This window comes from Prionailurus bengalensis, chromosome C1 (genome assembly GCF_016509475.1).
Source record: "Prionailurus bengalensis isolate Pbe53 chromosome C1, Fcat_Pben_1.1_paternal_pri, whole genome shotgun sequence".
In the NCBI taxonomy this organism is placed as follows: domain Eukaryota; kingdom Metazoa; phylum Chordata; class Mammalia; order Carnivora; family Felidae; genus Prionailurus; species Prionailurus bengalensis.
The window spans coordinates 78338715-78358728 of NC_057345.1; the positions used below are offsets into that span (position 1 = coordinate 78338715).

The 20014-nt window shown below is 37.2% G+C and overlaps 1 protein-coding gene across 2 annotated transcripts in view; it reads left to right on the forward strand.

The window, feature by feature from the left end:
- Positions 1–3422: 3422 nt before the first annotated feature.
- The window catches only part of BTBD8 (BTB domain containing 8), a 116748-nt gene continuing 100156 nt past the window's right edge, over positions 3423–20014 (forward strand). For both annotated transcript variants that reach the window (XM_043575565.1, XM_043575564.1), the window contains exons 1-2: positions 3423–3780; positions 8543–8740. In XM_043575565.1, the coding sequence (XP_043431500.1) occupies positions 3632–3780; positions 8543–8740 (347 nt within the window). In that variant the 5' untranslated portion in view covers positions 3423–3631. The remainder of the gene's footprint in view (positions 3781–8542; positions 8741–20014) is intronic.

Genomic DNA, 20014 nt, shown 5'->3' on the forward strand with positions numbered 1-20014 from the left:
TCTTTCTGGATATCCAATACTTCTAACTGATGAGGGACAGTTCTTCTTTAAGGAAGATTTCCAGCAAACGTCCAGCAGATAAATTTAGATTATGATAGAATTATAAAATAATTTTGCAATCTCTAGTTGGTTCAAACAAGAATTATCAAAATTATCAGATGAAACCTATGATACATTTTAGCAACATTAAAAGGAGGATAACCAAACATTATATGACTCCTGATATGATACAAAATGAATTACCACTTGTGGTAGGCAGGATTATGCTTGCCCCCACCCTCCTGAAAGATGTCCATGTCCTAATCCCAGAACATGGCAAAGGGGAATTAAGGTTGTAAATAGAATTAAGGTTGCTAATTAGCTGACCTTAAAACAGGGAGATTATCCTGGATTATCCAATTGCACTGCACATAATCAAAAGAGTCCTTAGAAGAGCAAAGGAGTAGGCAGAAGAAAATGTCAGAATAATGCAATGTGAGAAAGACTCAACCTACTGGCTCGGAAAAAGGGGGAAATGAAGCCAGTAGCCAAGGAATATAAGCAGCCTCTAGAAGCTGAAAAACCAAGGAAACTCTCCCTTAGAGCCTCCATAAGAGAATCCAGTCCTGCCTACACCTTGATGTTAGCCCAGTGAGATACATGTGGAACTTCCAACCTACAGAACTGAAGGTAGAAAATTTGTATTGTTTTTAAGCCGCTAAATTTTCGGTAATTAAAGCATCAATAGAAAACTAACATACCATCTATTAAATTTTTTTTTTGCTAAAAAATTGAACGTGAATTTAATCAAGGCTCTGAAACATATATTTGCAGGAAATGTATGGTATAAATGGACATAGCAAGTGATACTACAAGGACACAAACAGTAAAATTTTAAATGTGTGTTATTCTATAGCTTAGTCTGCCAGGCTTCAGCCACAACATCAATGGCATGAAGATAAAAATGAGAGAGTGAACTGCTCTAGATTAGAAGAGACTCAGGAGACATAAGAACAAAATGCGACCTCTGAATCATTTGAAAACTGATTCTTTATCCAACTATAAAGGATATTTTTTAGGACAGTTAGGAAAATTTTATAATGGGCTATATAGTAAATGGAATTATTAATTTGTAAGGAATAATGTTAGTGGCTGTATAATGTGTTTATGTTAGGAAACATCCAATTTTTTTTGAGGTGCATATTGAAGTATATAGGAATAAAATTAATGTCTGTGCCTTTACTTTAAAAAATTTTGGAAGGAAGGAAGGAAGGAAGGAAGGAAGGAAGGAAAGAAGGAAAAATATAAGAAAGGACCAAAAGGAAAGAAGACTCCATAAAGCATATATGCCCAAATCGTGATAATTGTTGAATCTTGGTAATGGGTAAATTGGTAAATGGGTAAAGTGAAGTAAATTTCTTTACTTTGTATGTTTGAAATGTTTCATATGAAGGGTGCCTGGGTGGCTCAGCTGAACAATCAACTCTTGTTACTGGCTCAGGTCATGATCATAGGGTCATGGGATTGAGCCCCTTGTGGGCTCTGCACCAGGTGTGGAGCCTGCTTGGGATTCTCTCTCTCCCTCTGCCCCTCTCCCCCTCTCATATGTGCTCTCTCTCTCTAAAAAATAAAAAAAAAATTGAAATATTTCACATGAAACATTATTAAAGAAGGAAAAATAATGCTCCCAAAGAATCACTTTTCTTTCATGAAACTGTAGTCCTTGGAAGAGTCTTTTGCCTTCCAAGGCAATTTTACCTAAAATTTTCACACATGAGAATCATAATTAAGGCCAACCCTAACCAAATTACGTGTTTAGCTGTGTCTACCTTCAAAGCTCCCATTACTAGTTCGTTAGGATCCTCTTTTCTTCCTAAATGTCTTTCAGGAAAAAAAAAATCAGATAATTTCTCTCACATTAAAGTATAAATAACTTCACAGCCGGAATTAATTAAAATAAAAATAATGCTTTAAAATTCTCCAATGGTGATGAGAGTTTTGCTTTTTAAAGGTGGACTTTTTCTTTAATCATTTCATGTAGTCAATTGCCTAAGGTGTTTTAAGAGAATTAAATTACATGAACTGGAAACCAGTCTGTCATCCTTTTCCAACCAGTGAGTTAATAATAAACATAATTGTGCATAATAAAAGTGCTGGAATATTACTTCACTGGATGATAAAGGGACATGGTAGAAATTTTGCAGGACTTTGAAGGGAAGAGTTGGGTGCTAGTCTAAGTTTTAACATCTAGGCCACCACTATACTGGCTGTGTGACCTTGCCCTATCTTGTCATGCCTCAGCTTCCTCACCTGTAGATTAGGCTCATAGTAGTACCTACCTAAGTGGTGGTTGCAAAGATTGAGTTAATGTATATAAACCAAGTAGAGCAGTTCCCTCACCTAATAAGCATTCAATAAACATCAGCTATTTTTGTATTATCTTTGGCATTCTTCATACTACACGTGTGATTAAGAATCCACTAAACAGTTATTCTTTTCATAATTAATGTGTCTGAATATCTGAAAGGGGCATTATTCGGAGAAACGACTACTTTTTGCGCAATCTTATGGTACGAGGTCCATACATTTTCCAAATACTTGGTATTTGTTTAGAAGAGACTCAGGAGACATAAGAACCAAATATAACCACTGAAACGTTGAAAACTGATTTAAACCAAGCAACCATAAAGGATACCTTTGTACAGAGCTTCTGAATGAAGCAGAACTATTGAGCCTTCTTCCTTTGGAGGAAGTAATTTTTAAAAACACCAAAAGATTTAAAAATGATATCCATCCAGCTATTTTCTTCAGGGCAAAATATTCAAAATTCTATACCTCACCAATCCATTCACTTCCCCATTCAATTAAAGGCCTTGCTCTTTCAGCCTTACCTCCTCACTTCCTCGTCATAAATATTATGGCTTTATATGCAAAGGGCTGGAATACAACCTGATATTTCCCAGCTAAAGTTCATGAGAGGTTATATGAGCCACTCCTTGGATTAGAAAGCGATGGCGGTCTTTTAGACGTTGTATACACCTTTTCAGGGGATTCATGAATGTTCTAACCTCTTGCTGATTTTACGAAGTTCTTTCCCTACTCCTCACATCCCGTTTTTCTTGCTCAAAACAACAAAGCGAGGGAGCGTGACTCGCTACAGGAAAGGTCTCATCTACCTGTTCTTTCCTGGAAAAAAAAAAAGCTCTGACATCCCAGGAAGACATAATGTGGAAAAGCGCGCAGGTTCATTTGAACTCAGCTCGCAATGAAACATCCAATAAAATGAATGGCTAGCACCACCCGCAACGCAAAGGGGAAGAGGACAAGGAGTCGCACAGATTGGTTATCCCGGGAGATGGTTTGATCCCTGGGCAATCGGGGCGGGGTGCCCGCCGGCCGAAGTAAACAGAGCTACTACGCCTGCGCACACCCTTCCTGGGTCACGTGCAGGCGCCGGCCTCTGAGAATGCCCTAGAGAGCTGTCCGGCCGCTGTAGGGGACCGTGTGCAAACGGACCAGAGGCGTCAACCTTTCCCTGAGGGGCGGATTCGGGTAGGAGAGGAGCGTTGGGTCGGAAACGCCCCTTTCTTCCACAGCCGGGAATTGAGAGCCAGTACTGGGCCTGCGGGGCGCCGCCGTACCTTTGTGGGACATGGCCCGCTGTGGGGAGGGGAGCGCGACGCCCGTGGTACTTCTGAGGTCCCCTGGAGTTTGCAGTAAGGGGTTGCAAAAGAAGGGGCCCTGTGAGCGGCGCCGACTGAAGGCGGTGATATCGGAGCAGCTCAGCCAGGATCTGCTCAGGTAGGAGGAGGCGGGAACCCTGGCTGCCTCAGTTGTTAAGGCATCCATCTCCGCCCCAGTGGCTCCTTCTCTGCCTCTCCATCCCTCCTCTCCTCGTTCTCCTCGCCTCAGGCTTTTGAGGGACGTGTACCAGTCTCCTCGCTACAGAGCCGTTGGCTCGCCCTAAAAAACCAGTCCCGAGCACCTCGGAGACTATGTACCAGATACAAAAAGGAAGCCAAAATTATCATCATAGTTACGTGCGGCACCAGTCTATGCCGAAATAACACGAGCAGGCTTAGTTCTTGAAAGACCTATCTCTAAGGTGGTGTTGGATCCAGATTTCATGGTCCTGAAACGTACACTTAAAAACAAAACAAAAAAAACCTTAAACAGTTTCAGAAAAATGATAAAATCCGGTATGAAAATGAATATTTACTTAGATTAAGGAAAAATAGAACAATTAGTGTAGCCCCGGAGGTCACTTTCTTCTGAGCTCTCTTTAAACAATTTACCAGAAATGCTTACATCAAAATACTTCCCGATTGCAACCCAGCTTCCACTCTCTGCCTAGAACACTCTACAGCTCCCAGCAACTCCCAGCTCCCATGAGGGCCCAAGCAAATGGTGGGTTGTTATGAACCTTAACTCAGGCTTTGGTGAATCCAGGTAATGACATCGCAGTTTATAAAGAAAATGAAGCTTAGGAATGTACCCTAGCCAATTGCCATTTCCACCGAAAGTGATTCCTGAGCTTCAGTGTGCAGCAGAATCACCTGGAGGACTTGTTAAAATTTAGATTTACTAGGTCCCAGACCCTAGTACTCATTCAGTTGGTCTGGGATAGAGCTTTTGCATTTCTAATGAGGCCCCAGGTGATGGTGATGCTGCTGGCCTAGGTTACACTTTAAGAACTGAACTAGAGTAAACATAATTACCACTAATAACCAACTGTTGTGCAGCATTCTACATTTTAAAAAGTGCTTTCTGTTGCCCACACTTAAGGCTCCAGCAGCTATAAGCTGAGCTTTCTATAAAGTAAAAGAAAATTCCCTTTTAATTTGGGCCTGTCTGCCAAAGATGCTGCTTTGACTCCACCAGTGGGGGATTAATGTAATTGGTGGAAAAATGAAGTTGTTCCGTTTCTAGGGTAAATCTGTAAGGATGAGGCATTCCTTCCCTTTAGTGGCTTTATTCTCCTGGCTTAAGGTGTCAGGAATTTAAGGAAGATAACATGTCTATATAAAGAAAATGAAATTAAGGTATAGCAAGTGAACAATCTATGCTTATCCTAGGAATAATTAAGGATAGGACCCTGAACTCCCAAGTTCCTGTTACAGGCAAATAAAAATAGATGTAGCAGTTCTTTTGTTTGTTTAATTCTTTTTTTTTTTTAAGTTTATTTATTTTGAGAGAGAGAGCGCACGTGCGCATGCAAGAGCACAAGTAGGGGAGGGGCAGAGAGGAGAGACAAAATCCAAGCAGGCTCTATGCCGTCAGCCCTGGATGTTGGACTCCAACTCACAAACTGTGAGGTCATAACCTAAGTCGAGAGATCAAGAGTCAGACACTTAACTGATGGTGCCAACCTGGTGCCCCGCCCCCCCCCCCCCCCCCCCCGCTGACTTTTTAAATGAAAAACTTCGTATGTACACCCAGCCACCTTAATTGCTGTGCCAAATTAATCTTTTTCAAGCACAGCAATATAATGGATTTATTCGGCAAATATTAATGAAGTATCTAGCACCCACCATGTACCTAGATTTGTGCTAGGTACTGAAGAATCAAAGATTAATAAGACATGGCTTTGGTGCTGTGCTTACACTCTAGTAAGAGAGATAATAGCCAAACAAAGGTGATGGGGACTGGGGTGAGTTTGGGGAAGGCTTTTTAAGGTGACATTTGAGTGATCTGTTGAGGATCTGTTGTTGTGCGGCAATTTCCTCATCTTCGTTCTCATTTCCCCCTACTACCTCTTTTTCACAACCAATAAACTCCTCTTCTACACAACTAATAGATGATATTATGATATCATCTATTCATAGATGATTCATAGATTCATCATAGATAAATATGAATTTGTCTATATTTTAAGTCATTTGACGCCCCTTCAACTGTAACAGAGTTAAACTCTGCCTCTTATTTATCTGCAGCTTCATTTGTGACTTCTCAGCCCCTCAGTACTCTCTGCTGACCAGTTTGTAACTCCATACTCACACATACCTTAGCAAGGAATGTGGAGTCAAGAACTCTCTGTGACCTTGCCTTGTTCCCCTGACCAACTCTTACTTGATCTTTAAAATGCCTTTTTTTTTTTTTTTTGTCCTCTGTAAGGTCTTCTTTCATGTCTGTCTTTGAAAAAAATTTACTGGAGTGCCTGGGTGGCCCAGTTGGTTAAGCGCCCGACTTCAACTCAGGTCATGATTTAGTGGTCTGTGAGTTCGAGCCCCACATCAGGCTCTGTGCCAACAGCTCAGAGCCTGGAGCCTGTTTCAGATTCTGTGTCTCCCTCTCTCTCTGACCCTCACCTGTTCGTGCTGTGTTACTCTCTGTCTCAAAAATTAATAAACGTTAAAAAAAAATTTAGAAAAAAATTTATTTGTGTTATTGAATACATCACACTCTGTAGTTTTCAGACCCGTCTTCCCTGCTATTCAGTAAAATTCTTGAATGCACATATGATGTTTTAGTCATTATCTGTCCACAGTGCTTGGTACATAGTACATGTTCAGGAAATTTTTAGTGATAATCAGCAGTCCAAAATGCACTAGATAGGTTAATGCATAGTTGGCAGAGAAATGACATAGAAAGAAGCTGGGCCTTGACATGGTTGAAGCTTTGTTCCAACCTGTCCTTCCTCTAGACTTTGCTATTAGATGAGCCAATAAACCCCCTTTAATGGTTAAGCCAGTCTGAGTCAGATAATTCTGTTACTTTTAACACACAATATATACTTGTAACTGATATGGTTTTGTAAAAAAAAAAAAAAAGCACTATATTTTCATATTAACAATTTTTAAACATTAAATTTTTTAATTTAACAAATACTTATGAGCATATATTATGAACAAGGCAGATACCCTAGTGATGGTTATATGGCTACTAGCTGCATTGTTTCCTTATTCACTTGAGGATGAGTGTAGGATGGAGAGAAGGTGGGTGGGAGGGAGGAACAAATTGAGTATTTGTACAATTTTTTAAATTAATGTTTGAGAGACAAATACATTTTCGCCTAACTTTATTATTTTTTTAATTAAAAAAATTTTTTTAACGTTTATTCATTTTTGAGAGACAGAGAGAGACAGAGTGCAAGTGGGGGGAGGGTCAGAGAGAGAGAGAGAGGGAGACACAGAATCCAAGCAGGCTCCAGGCTCCAAGCTGTCAGCACAGAGCCTGACACGGGGCTGGAACTCAAGAGCCACGAGACCATGACCCGAGCCAAAGTCAGATGCCCAACTGACTGAGCCACCCAGGCGCCCCTGTTTTTGCATAACTTTAAAAACCACTTATGAAAATGATATATTGATGAAAATATTGTCTAAAATGCTTCTGTCTGCTCATTGTTTCCAAGGTTCTGAAAGTTGTGCTCTGAAGCATTTGTTTTGTTTAGGGCAAAATACAACAAAATTCAACAAGCAGATACTGAGCTCTACATACTAAATATACAGTTTTTGCCTTTGGAGAGTTTATCGTCTAGTAGAGAGAAAGACACATACAAATAATGCTGCAATGACAAGTGCTATAATAAAGGTATGCACCAAGTGTGTTGGAATCAGAGGAAGGAGCCATTAACTTGGTCTTGGAGGAATGTGAGTGTCAATGGTAACATTCGAAGCTTTCACTGTAATGGATATCTATATCCATTACTTGTACCTCCCATAGTGTACCGGTGTGATTGCCAGTTATATCCTGCAATACGGAAATCCCCTGAGAATACATACCTTGCTGAGCATAATGATACAGTAATAGGAAGTATTAGTATTTAGAGTAGAAATGTATAGTTTTCACAGGGACAAAAGATTATGACAGTATTATGATGCTGATTTCTGTTCTTCCATCACTTGACATGTAATCAGTGGGCTTTACAACAACTATGTCTGTGTTAATAAAGGGATTTCAGTGGGTTACCCCAGGAGCCCATTTTAATAATAGGTTAGAGCATGGTTCTATTTGTGTGAGGAAAAAAATGGAAAAGGGCTTAAATGTCACATTCTTGATGGCCAAGCCTGCCTTTTCAGACTTGGTATTTAACAATAGTTGGAACAAAATGTACCAGTTTCTAATCTGGATTGTCTATTGTTATATTTGGTTTGCATGTGTTGTTGACATTTTACTTTCTTTGCTTCTTTTAGTAAGATTTTAAAAAATTGATTCTTTTCAATAGTCAATGACAATACTTTGTGTTCTTTTTCTGAAATAAGTCTAAAGTAGGTACATTTTTAAGGAAAATCAACATAAATAGCAGGAGATAAATTTTATTATTACCAGAAAGAATTAAAAAGAAATTTTCTAAAAGTCCTATTGTTTTTGGTATAATTACCTTTGTTTTCACTATAAATTTCAGAAAATTAGATTCAAAGCTAATATTAAACGGTGTTCTTTGGAACATTCTTTGGAATGAACTAAGAACAAACTCCTTTTCATGTTAACCTATTTTTATTGTGTTACTTATCTCTGTAATTTTTAGTTTGAATTATTTTAAAAAGTTATTTTATAAAAATGCGTATGTTATATATTTCTGAGCATCACTAATTAAACTATGGTTTCTTTTTATTCATTACAGGCTCCTAATGGAAGAAATCCATACAGATGTTATTTTCTCCATAGGTTATACTTTGTTCAAAGCACACAAAGCAGTCCTTTTAGCAAGGGTTCCTGACTTCTATTTTCATACTATTGGACAGACATCAGATAATTTAACAAATCATGAGCCTGTTGTTGTAGAGAACTTTGAAACTTCAGAATTTAGAACATTTTTACAGTAAGTGCTTTCTTTATCTTTTTTCCTCTTATATTTAAGTCTAATATATAATTGTTTATCTTTTAAACATATTTCATATCTGTTTTATAACCTAAGAAAAATCTTTTCATTTAAATTCCAAATTATCTTAGTAATTAGTATTATTAGAGGCTAAATATTAGTATTAGAGTATTAGAGCCTTAGTATTAGAAAAGACTAAGTACTAATTTGAGATTGAGCCTGAAAGAGGAGAAATGGTGTGTTCTCTGGTAATTCAAGTGAGTTACTCCTTGCCAGGGTTTTTGGACAGTGTCTCTATTGACATTTTGGGTTGGGTAATTCTCTTGTGGGGGCTGTGCTGTGCAGTTTAGGATGTTTAGCAGCATCCCTGTCCTCTGGCCCCTGGATGCCAGTAGCACCCTTCCTGAGTTCCCTCTATCCCCAAGTTGTGAGAACCAAAATGCCTGCCAGACATCACTGACTGTCCTCTTGAGGGTGGAATTATCCCCCTATTGAGAACCATTGCTATATATTCTTACAATATATAAATTTATATATATTTATATAACCATTTATATATATGTGTATTTGATTTTTTTTAATGTTTATTTTTGAGAGAGAGAGACAGAGTGTGAGAGGGGGAGGGGCAGAGAGAGAGGGAGACTCAGAATCTGAAGCAGGCTCCAGGCTCTGAGCTGTCAGCATAGAGCTCGACACGGGGCTTGAATTCATGAGTTGTGAAATCATGACCTGAGCTGAAGTCAGACATTTAACCAACTGAGCCACCCAAGTGCCCCTACTGACTTCTGTATTATTGGTATGCAAAGCTTTAAATGGATTATGTTTGTAAAAATAAAAGATCATAACCTTTTATTCTTTTTTTTTTTTTTTAATGTTTATTTTTGAGAGAGAGAAAGAGACAGACTCTCTGAGGAGCAGAGAGGGAGATACAGAATCTTAAGCAGACTCCAAGCTCCAGGCTCTGAGCTGTCAGTGGGGCTTGTACTCATGAACTGCGAAATCATGACCTGAGCCGAACTTGGGTGCTTAACTGACTGAGCCACCCAGGCTCCCCATAACTGTTTATTCTTATGGCTTGTGCATGGTCAAAATTTTTGAAAATAGAATGTCCATTGAACTGATTTGTAATTTTGGGGACTTGTGTTTGCTGAACTTAGAGATTTCATCAGCTAAATAATGGGAGAAATTAGTTTAATCCCCATTCTAATTGAATAGAATTTCATTTTAATGCCTTATTATTTTATGCTCATATGTGTGATTATTTGACATTCATTTTTGCTAAATGTATCCAGGAGAGAAGTATTTTCTAATGTAGTTCCTCAAAATTATATCTCTTAGTCTTCATGACATTTAAATGACATGGACTCTAAGGCTAGAATGCCTGAGTTTAAATTCTCTACTCTGCCATTTGGTAGCTGTGTGCCTCAAACTTAATCCCTCTGTGCCTGGAATTTTCTCAGATGTAAAATGTCTGGGACGTAATAAGCACCATAAAAATTCACTAAGTTTTTTATGTTTTTAAAGCTTGAAGTGTTTATTTGTATTTCATTTCAGTTTTTTAAATCCTGCCCTCCCATTTCTTCCCTTTTTCTAATATATGGAAGTTGGATATTGTTCTAAATGATATTTTAGTGGTTTTCTGTCACACCACCCCTCACATATACTTATTCAGCAGGTGTTTATTGTGCCCGGTTATGGGCAGGGCTCTGTGTAAAGGGCAATGTATGCACTGGTTAGTAGGTTCTTGATTTGAGTGCTTAATGATGACAAGTAAATGTGGAACTAAGTTTAAAGCCAATACTGGCAATGACATCATTGTATTGTACTACAAATTTGTCAATTACCAGTTTTTAAGAATAGCTTTATTGGGATATAATTCATATACCACAGATACAATCCACCTATTTAAAGTGTAAAATTCAGTGGTTTTAGTATTCACACAGAGGTGTACAGCCATATCCATGATTTAGAGTGTTTTCAACATCCCCAAAAGAAACCCCATAGCCATTAGGTATCACTGTCCATTCCCTCACCCTCCTGCCCGAGGCAACACTAATCTACTTTTTGTGTCTGTGGATTTGCCTATTCTGGACTTCTCACAGATATAGAATCATAAAATTTGTGGGGTTTTGTGACTAGATTATTTCACTAACCATGATGTTTTCAAGTTTCAGCTTAGTTGCATGAATCACTACCTCATTTTTTTTAATTGCCAAATAATACTCCATTGTATGCCTATACCATGTTTTGTTTATCCATTTATCAGTTGGTGAATATTTATATTGTTTCTACTTTGGGACTATTATGACTAATGCTGCAGTGAACATTTGCATGCCAATTTTTGTGTGAACCTGTTTTCATTTCTCTTAGGTATATACCTAGGAGTGGAATTATAGGTCATATGGCAACTCTGTTTAACTTTTTGAGGAACTGCTGGATTCTTTTCCTAAAGGGGCCATACTCTTTTACATTGCGACTGGCAATGTGGAGGATTGCAGTTTCTCCACATCCTTGTAACACATGTTATTATCTTCTTTTTTATTATAAACGTCCTAGGGAACATTAAGTGGTACCTCATATTCATTTGTATATCCCTGATGGCTAATGATGTTGGCATATTTCTTGTGTTTGTTTGCCATATTATATGTTCTTTAGAGAACTGTCTATTCACATCCTTTGTCCATTTTTTTCAACGGGTTATTTGTCTATTATTGAATTATAAGCATTCTTTATATATTCTGGCTATTAGGCTCTTATCAGACACATGACTTGCAGACATTTTCTCCCATTGTATTGGTTGTCTTTTTACTTTCTTCATGGTGTCATCTGCAACACAGAAGTTTTGGATTTTGTTTATTTTATTTATTTTTATTTATTTTTTGTTTTGGATTTTAATATAGCCTAGTTTATCTAATTTTTTGTTTGTCACTTGTGCTTTTGGTATGTTATAAATGAGAAACCATTGCCTAATCCAGGGTTACAAAGATTTATTCTTATATTTTCTTCTAAGAATTTTATGGTTTTATGCTTTTAGCTCTTACATTAGGTCTGTGATCCATTTTGAGTTAATTTTTGTGTATAATGTAAAGAAAGGGTCCAAATTCATTCCTTTGTGTGTGGATATCTAGTTCCAGCACCATTTTTAAAGAGACTATTTTTTCCCTAATAGATTGTCTGTGTACTCTCGTTGAAAATCACTTGCTCACTGTTATGGACTGAATTGTTTCCCCTCAAATTCATATATTGAAACCCTAACCACCAAGGTGATGGTGTTTGGAGATTGTGCTTTTGGGAGGTAATTGGATTTAGGTGAGGTCATGAAGGTCCCACCTCAAGACTGTAGTAATGCCCTTAACAGAAGAGACCCCAGAGAGCTTGTTTTCTCTCTGTACCGTGTGAGAACACAGTAAGAAAGCGACTGACTACAAGCTGTGAGGGGAATTCTTACTGGAATCCAACCACGGTGGCTCCCTCATCTTGCATTTCCAGCCACCAGAACTGTGAGAAATAAATTTGTGTTGTTTAAGCCAATCTGGCTCCTAAATCATAATCCATTACCATATTTTGTCATGGTAGCCTGAACTAATAATACACATGTAAATGTTAGGGTTTATTTCTGGTCTCTTGATTCTATTCTATTGTTCTGTATGTCTGTTCTTAATGTCAGTTTGACTTTTGTGAGAAATCGAAGTTGGATTTTTGTGTTTTTATGTCCTGGATCCTAAGTGTTTTTTGATGCTAGTCTTTATTTGCTGACATACATTTTGCCTGTGATCCAAATCATATTGACTTTAGTGTAGAAAATTCTTTTTGGGTAATTAAATTTTAAGTGTATTTGTGTGATTTGGCTTACTTTTTTTCTTTTTATGCTCTGACATGCTTGAATGATCTGATTTTTTTATTATTTCAGAGTTTCTTATATGAAACTCCTATAAGCATAAATGGAAAATTGCCTAACCTTGACTCACCCTGTGTGTAAGAATAGTATGACATAATTTAAACAGATACTTTAAGTGCAGTTTAAAAAATCATTATCATTTTTTAATATAGATCATAGGCTCATCATTGAGTTCTGACTATTGGTTTTAAAATGTATACTTTTTTTGTTCTATTATGTGGTATAGTGGTATTGTCATAAGAGCAGGCTCTGTAGTCAAGCCAGGTATACCACTTCTAACTGTGTGAACTTTGACTAATCACTTACTGTTAGTTTCCTCATGTGAAAAATGGACATAACAATATCTACCTCAGAGTGTTATTGTGAGGGTTAAATGAGATGCTTATAAAGCACTTAGCATAGTGGTTTGGCATATAGTAAGCACTGAATATATTTTAATAAGTGTTTATAGTAGTTGGCCCTATGACATGATACATTTCTTGTATGGAAGTTTATTATTTTATTTAAAAAAAAAAATGGATCCAGCATGGGGCTCAAAATCACAATCCCTAGGTCAAGAATTGCATGCTCTACTGACTGTGCCAGCCAGGCGCCCCTTGAGTGCATGTTTAAATGAGATGCATGGGATCTGTTAAATTTTTATATATCAGAGAAAGGAGGAAACTACATCAATGTTTTCCTGTATTTATTGTCATTGGAAGTGATAGATAAAAAGATTGAGAGACAGCATGGGTAGAGTGGAGGAGGCACCGGACTTGGCAGCAAAGCAGAGATCTGCCTTTGGGCTGTGCATTATCTTATGTTATGATTTCTTTGAGCCTCAGTTTTCTCATATTTAGAACAAGGAGGTTGGAGTAGATGGCTTTGTGCTTCACAGCACTTCACAGGCCTCTCTATTTTAAGCACTTAATCACATTTTGTTTTGTATTAGGTTAGTCATATATGTCTGTGGTTATGTAAGCTCCTTGAAATTAGATCATCTCATGGATGTGAACATGCTCAGTGGTATTTTGTATAGTATTTTGCACATAGAAAATGCTTGTGATGTACCCCTTCCATTTTTTTTTTTTAGCAGATTGCATTGGAATTTCTCTATATTAATTAAAGTGTAAGGAGAGGATTATAATGTAAAATATTGAGATTAGTTTTTAGTAAAACTTCTGAAAAATAATCTTTACAATTTTTACTTATGAAATTCAGTCCTTATTAGTGACTTTATCACACATTCTTTCTTTTTAGATAAACAATAAAAATTTTGAAGTATTGTTATATTGCTACTCATTGTAGAGTCCTTTGGTATTATGCACTTTAGAGTGGGAAATGCAGCCTTTGAAATATGGTTTTATATACAGTGGCATCATATGTGGTTCAAACAATTGGCAGTGGAACATAGTTCTTGCTTCATGACCTCATGGTTAAAATTCAACTTAGTGTCTTAAAAATCTTTGATTTCCCAAGAAGACTTACCCTGTTATAGTTGTCAGAGTGTATATATGTTTGTGTGTGTGCATGTGTGTGTGAGGAAAAAAAAGAGGAAAGAACTTTCTTTTTTCACACTTCAACTGTTTATTCCATTGTTTTTTTTTTTTTTTTTAAGAGGCATGACCTTTGAATTTTCAGTTTACCATCAATAACTGGGGGATGCTAAGATAACTTGTCAGTAAGGTAAACACATAGAATAGCACAGAAGAAAAGATTTTATTTCCCCTGCAGCTTTGTCAGGTAGTGGTTATTTTCTCTCTCATATTTCTTATACTAGTAGGGCTGGAAGTGGGTGGGATAGGTGTTTTGTTGTATTACCTATATTTAACTATATTTTCTGTATTATTGATGTTCTGACATCTGCGGCCTCACTGGGGAGAGATTGCTCCTCCCAGGGTTAGGTAATTCCTGTGAGCACACCAAGTAATCCTGAATCCATTTCAACACCTACCTCCTTTATCTGATTCTTATACTCCAAAAGGCAATATTCCTCTGCCCTAATCTTCCCATGGCAAAGTATCAGAAAACTAAAGGTCACCCTTATAGCCCAGAGCCCCCCATCCTCCCCACCCCCAATTCCGATTATTCAAACTATCTAATATTAAGCTCCTTCAGCTGCTTATCTTATGTCACCCATGCCTTCCCTCAGAAAACAAGAGAAAAGGGTTCTGCCTGTGCCTTTGCATCTCCCTCCTTCAGCCTCCAGACCAACCCTATTGCTTCTCTATGTGGCCATTCCTGGTTGGGGTGTGTCTCTCTCTGCTTGGGGATTATAAATTACAAACTATTTTTTTTTCAATGGCATTCATTTCCTAATCATCTGGCCTCAGCATACCTGAATAAAGCCAATTCCCAGGTGCACTTTAAAACACTTGAATACTTAATTGCTACCTTTATATCTCTCTCTCTCCCATCTTCCTAAACTGCCTTTCTTTGAATCTCATCTTGGCAGTCTATACCACTAGTCGGTCATCTATAGACACCCCCCAAGTCAGTCTTCCTCATTTCTTCTTTTTTCTTACTTAAAAAAAAAATGTTAAGAATTTTTAATTTTAATTCTAGTATATTTAACATACAGTAGTATATAAGTTTCAGGTGTACAATACAGTGATTCAGCAATTCTATACAATACTCAGTGTTCATCATGATAGGTGTACTCTTAATCCCCTTCACATATTTCACCCATTCCCTCACCCACCTCCCCTCTGCTAACCATCTGTTTGTTCTCTATAGTTGAATCTGCTTTTTGGTTTGTCTCTGTTTTGTTTTGTTTCTTAATTTCCACATATGAGTGAAATCATGGTATTTGTCTTTCTCTGGCAGACTTACTTCCCTTAGCATTCTGTCTTCTAGATCCATCCATGTCATTGCAGCTGGCAAGATTTCATTCTTTTTTTATGGCTGAGTAATATTTCATTATATATATATATATATATATATATATATATATATATATATACCACATCTTCTTTATCCATTCATTTATTGATGGACACTTGGGTTGCTTCCATAATTTGGCTCTTGTAAATAATGCTACAGTTAACATATGAGTGCATATAATCTTTTCCAGTTAGTGTTTTTGTATTCTTCAGGTAAATACCCAGTAGTGGAATTACTGGATCATTTAGTAATTCTATTTTTAATTTTTTGAGGAACCTCGGTACTATTTTCCACAGTGGCTGTACCAGTTTGTGTTCCTACCAATAATGCACGAGGGTTCCTTTTTCTCTATATCCTCACCAACACTTGTTTCTTATGTTTTTGATTATAGCCATCTGACAGTTGTGAGGTGATAGCTAATTAATGGTTTTGATTTGCATTTCCCTGATGATGAGTGCAATTGACTATCTTTTCATATGTTGGTCATTGGTCTTCTTTGGAAAAATGTCTACTCAGTTCCTCTGCCCATTTTTTGGTTTTAATTTTTTTTTATGTTTATTTATTTTTGAGAGAGAGGGAGGGACAGAGCGTGAGCAGGGGAGGGGCAGAGAGAAAGGGAAACATAGAATCTGAAGCAGACTCCAGGCTCCGAGCTGTCAGCACAGAGTCTGACATGGGACTCGAACTCACGAACTGCAAGGTCATGACCTGAGCTGAAGTTAGACGGTCAGCCGACTGAGCCACCCAGGCGCCCCTCCTCTGCCCATTTTTTAATGGGAATATTTGTTTTTTTGGCGTTGAGTTTGTGTATACACACACATATACATACATATACATAGTTATACATATATACATATGTATATATGCACTTTTTTTTTTTTTTTTGAGAGAGAGTGCACAAATAGGGGAGGGGGCAGAGGGAGAGAAACAATTCTTAGCAGGCTCCACACTTGGTGCAGACCCTCATGCAGGGCTTGATTCCGTGACCCTGGGATCACAACCTGAGCTGAAATCAAGAATTGGACATTCAGTTGAGCCACCCACGTGCCCCAATGAGCATGGAATATATTTCCATTTCATTGTGTTATCTTCAGTTTCTTTCATCGATGTTTTATAGTTTTTAGTGTATAGGTCTTTCACCTCCTTGGATAAGTTTATTCCTAGGTATTTTATTATTTTGGGTACAATTGTAAATTGGATTGTTTTCTTAATTTCTCTTTCTGCTGCTTCATTATTAGTGTATAGAAATGCAACAGATTTCTGTACATTGATTTTGTATCCTGCTACTTCACTGAATTCATTTATTAGTTAGTAGTTTTTTGGTGGAGCCTTTCGGGTTTTTTATATAGAGTATCATGTCATCTGCAAATATTGAAAGTTTGACTTCTTCCTTGCCAATTTGGATGCCTTTTCTTTTTGTTGTCTGATAGCTGAGGCTAGGACTTCCAGAACTATGTTAAGTAGCAGTGGTGAGAATGTATATCCCTGTTTTGTTCCTGACCATAGAGGAAAAGCTCTCAGTTTTTTCCCATTGAGGTTGATATTAGTTGTGGATTTTTCATATATGGCCTTTATTATGTTGAGGTAATGTTCCCTCTGTTCCTACTTTGTTGAGGGTTTTTATTGTGAATGGATGTTGTATTTTTTTAAATGCTTTTTCTGCATCTATTCAAATGATCAAATGTTTTTTATTTTTTCTCATGTTGATGTGATGTATCATGTTGATTGAGTTGCAAGAATAAATCCCTCTTGATCATGATGAATAATTTTTTAATGCATTGTTGAATTTGGTTTGCTAATATTTTGTTAAACTTTTGCATCTATATTAATCATATTGACCTATAGTTTTTCTTTTCTTGTGTCTATCTGGTTTTTGTATCAGGGTAATGTTAGCCTCATAGAATGAATTTGGAAGTTTTCCTTTCTCTTCTGTTTTTTGGAAATGTTTGAGAAGAACAGGTATTAACTGTTCTTGAAGTGTTTGGTAGAATTCCCCTGTAAAGCCATCTGATCCTGGACTTTTGTTTGTGGGGGGTTTTTTGATTACTGGTTTAATTTCATAGTTGGTAATTGGTCTGTTCAAATTTTTGGAGTCACCTGATTCAGTTTTGGGTGGTTGTATGTTTCTAGGAATTTATCCATTTCTTCTAGACTGTTCAGTTTGTTGGCATATAATTTTTCATAATATTCTCTTAAAAGGTTGTTTGTATTTCTGTGGCATTGGTTGTTATTACTCCTCTTTCATTTGTGATTTTGAGTTCTCTCTCTTTTTATGAATCTGGCTAGAGGTACCACTTTTGTTGATCTTTTCAGAGAACCAGCTCCAGGTTCCATTGATACATTCTATTGTTTGTTTTTGTTCCTATATCATTTTTTTCTGCTCTGATCTTTACTATTTTCTTCTGTTTCTGAGTTCTGTTTCTTCTTTTTCTAGCTCCTTTTAGGTAGAAGGTTAGGCTGTTTATTTGAGATTTCTTGCTTCTGGACTGTAGGCCTAAATTGCTATAAAGTTGCCTCTTAGGGCATTTTTGCTGCATCCCAAAGATTTTGGACCATCATGTTTTCATTTGACTTCATTTTATTTCCTCTTTGGTTTCCAGTTAACCCATTCAATTGTTTAGTAGTATGTTATTTAATCTCCGTATATTTGTGTTCTTTCCATATTTTTTCTTATGGTTGATGGTTAGTTTTATAGCATTGTGATTGGAAAAGATACTTGGTATGACTTTGATCTTTCTGAATTTGTTGAGGCTTATTTTGTGACCTAATATATGATCTGTTCTGGAGAATGTTCCATTAGCATTTGAAAAGAGTGTGTATTCTGCTGTTTTAGGATGCAGTGTTCTGAGTATATCTGTTAGATCCATCTGGTCCAATGTGTCATTCAAAGCTACTGTTCCTATGTTGATTGTGTTTGGATGATCAGCCCATTGATGTAAGTGGGGGATTCAAGTCGCCTACTTTTATTATATTACCATGGATTACTTCCTTTATGTTTGTTATTAACTGTGTCATGTATTTGGGTGCATAAATATGTACAATTATTATATCTTGTTGGATTGTTCCCTTTGTGATTATATAGTGTTTTTCTTTGTCTCTTGTTACAGTCTTTGTTTTAATGTTTATTTTGTCCATGGTAAGTATTACGCTCCTGGCATTCTTTTCACTTCTATTTGCATGATAAATGCTTTTCCATCCCTTCACTTTCAATCTGCATGTGTCTTTAGGTCTGAAATGAGCCTCTCGTAGACAACACATAGATGGGTCCTGCTTTTTTAAAAACTTGTTTTTAATTTTAGAGAGAGAGAGAGAGAGAGAGCATGAGCAGGGGAGAGGGACAAAGGGGCAGAGAGAGAATCCCAAGCAGGTTCCATACTCATCATGGAGCCCAGTGTGGAGCTCGATCCTATGGACCCTGAGATCATGACCTGAGCCAAAATCAAATCAGATACTTAACCACCTGGTCACCCAGGTGCCCTGGGTCTTGCTTTTTTTTTTTTTTTTTTTTTTTTTTTTTTTATTTCCATCACCCTATGTCTTTTGATTGGAGTGTTTAGTCCATTTACATTCAAAGTAATTATTGATAAGCATGGACTTATTGCCATTTTGTTGCTTGTTATGGCTGTTTTTGTAGTTCTTTATGTTTGTTTCTTACTCTCCTCTCATGGTTTGCTGGCTTTCTTTAGTGATATACTTGGATTCCTTTCTCTTTATTTTTTGCATATCTATTACTGGTTTTTGATTTATGTTTACCATGAGGTTTATATATGGCATCTTACACATATAGCAGTTCACATCCATTGCATCCTTTTCACACCCATGGCATCCCTCCCTCCCAAGGACAGTCCCAAGAGCTGTTTGCCTCCTGACAGCATCTCTACCCTTCCTACCCTTTTTGATGTGGCCTCTTCTCTACATTTAGCTGTGGAGAGTCTGTCCTGCCAGTCTTGAATTTGTTTCCTGGGTTATTTCCACTGATGTGGGTGTTATTTAGGTATATCATGGGAGAAGGTGAGTTTAGGATCCTCCTACTCCACCATCTTTCCCAGAAGTCAGTCCTCCTCATTTCTCAAAGAAATTCTTGTCAATTTCTCTGGTAATGTAATTCTTGGTTATTATAGTTGTCACACAGGTATTGTTTCCAGTATGTGTCTCTTGATTCTTTTAATTCTTGTCTTCCAATAATCCTGTTCTCTATATGACCTCACTACCATGTCAAATCCTAAGTCGTATTGTTACCAATAACGGCAACCCTTCGTAATCTTGATTCCAAGCATCTCAACCTCTGACTTCTACCTATCTTTCTAGCTTACTCCTTTAAAACTCCCAACTCTAATGATTTATGGCTTCATCAGGGCCTGCAATGACTTTTGCCACACTTCTATTGTCTCTTATCTTCTCATGTCCTCAGTTCTATCCTTACTTAGCTTAAATTTCTTTGTCATTATATCACTTCCTTTACATATAGCCTCTCTTCCCTTGTCCCCTCTGAATTTGTCTTATTTGAAAGTCAA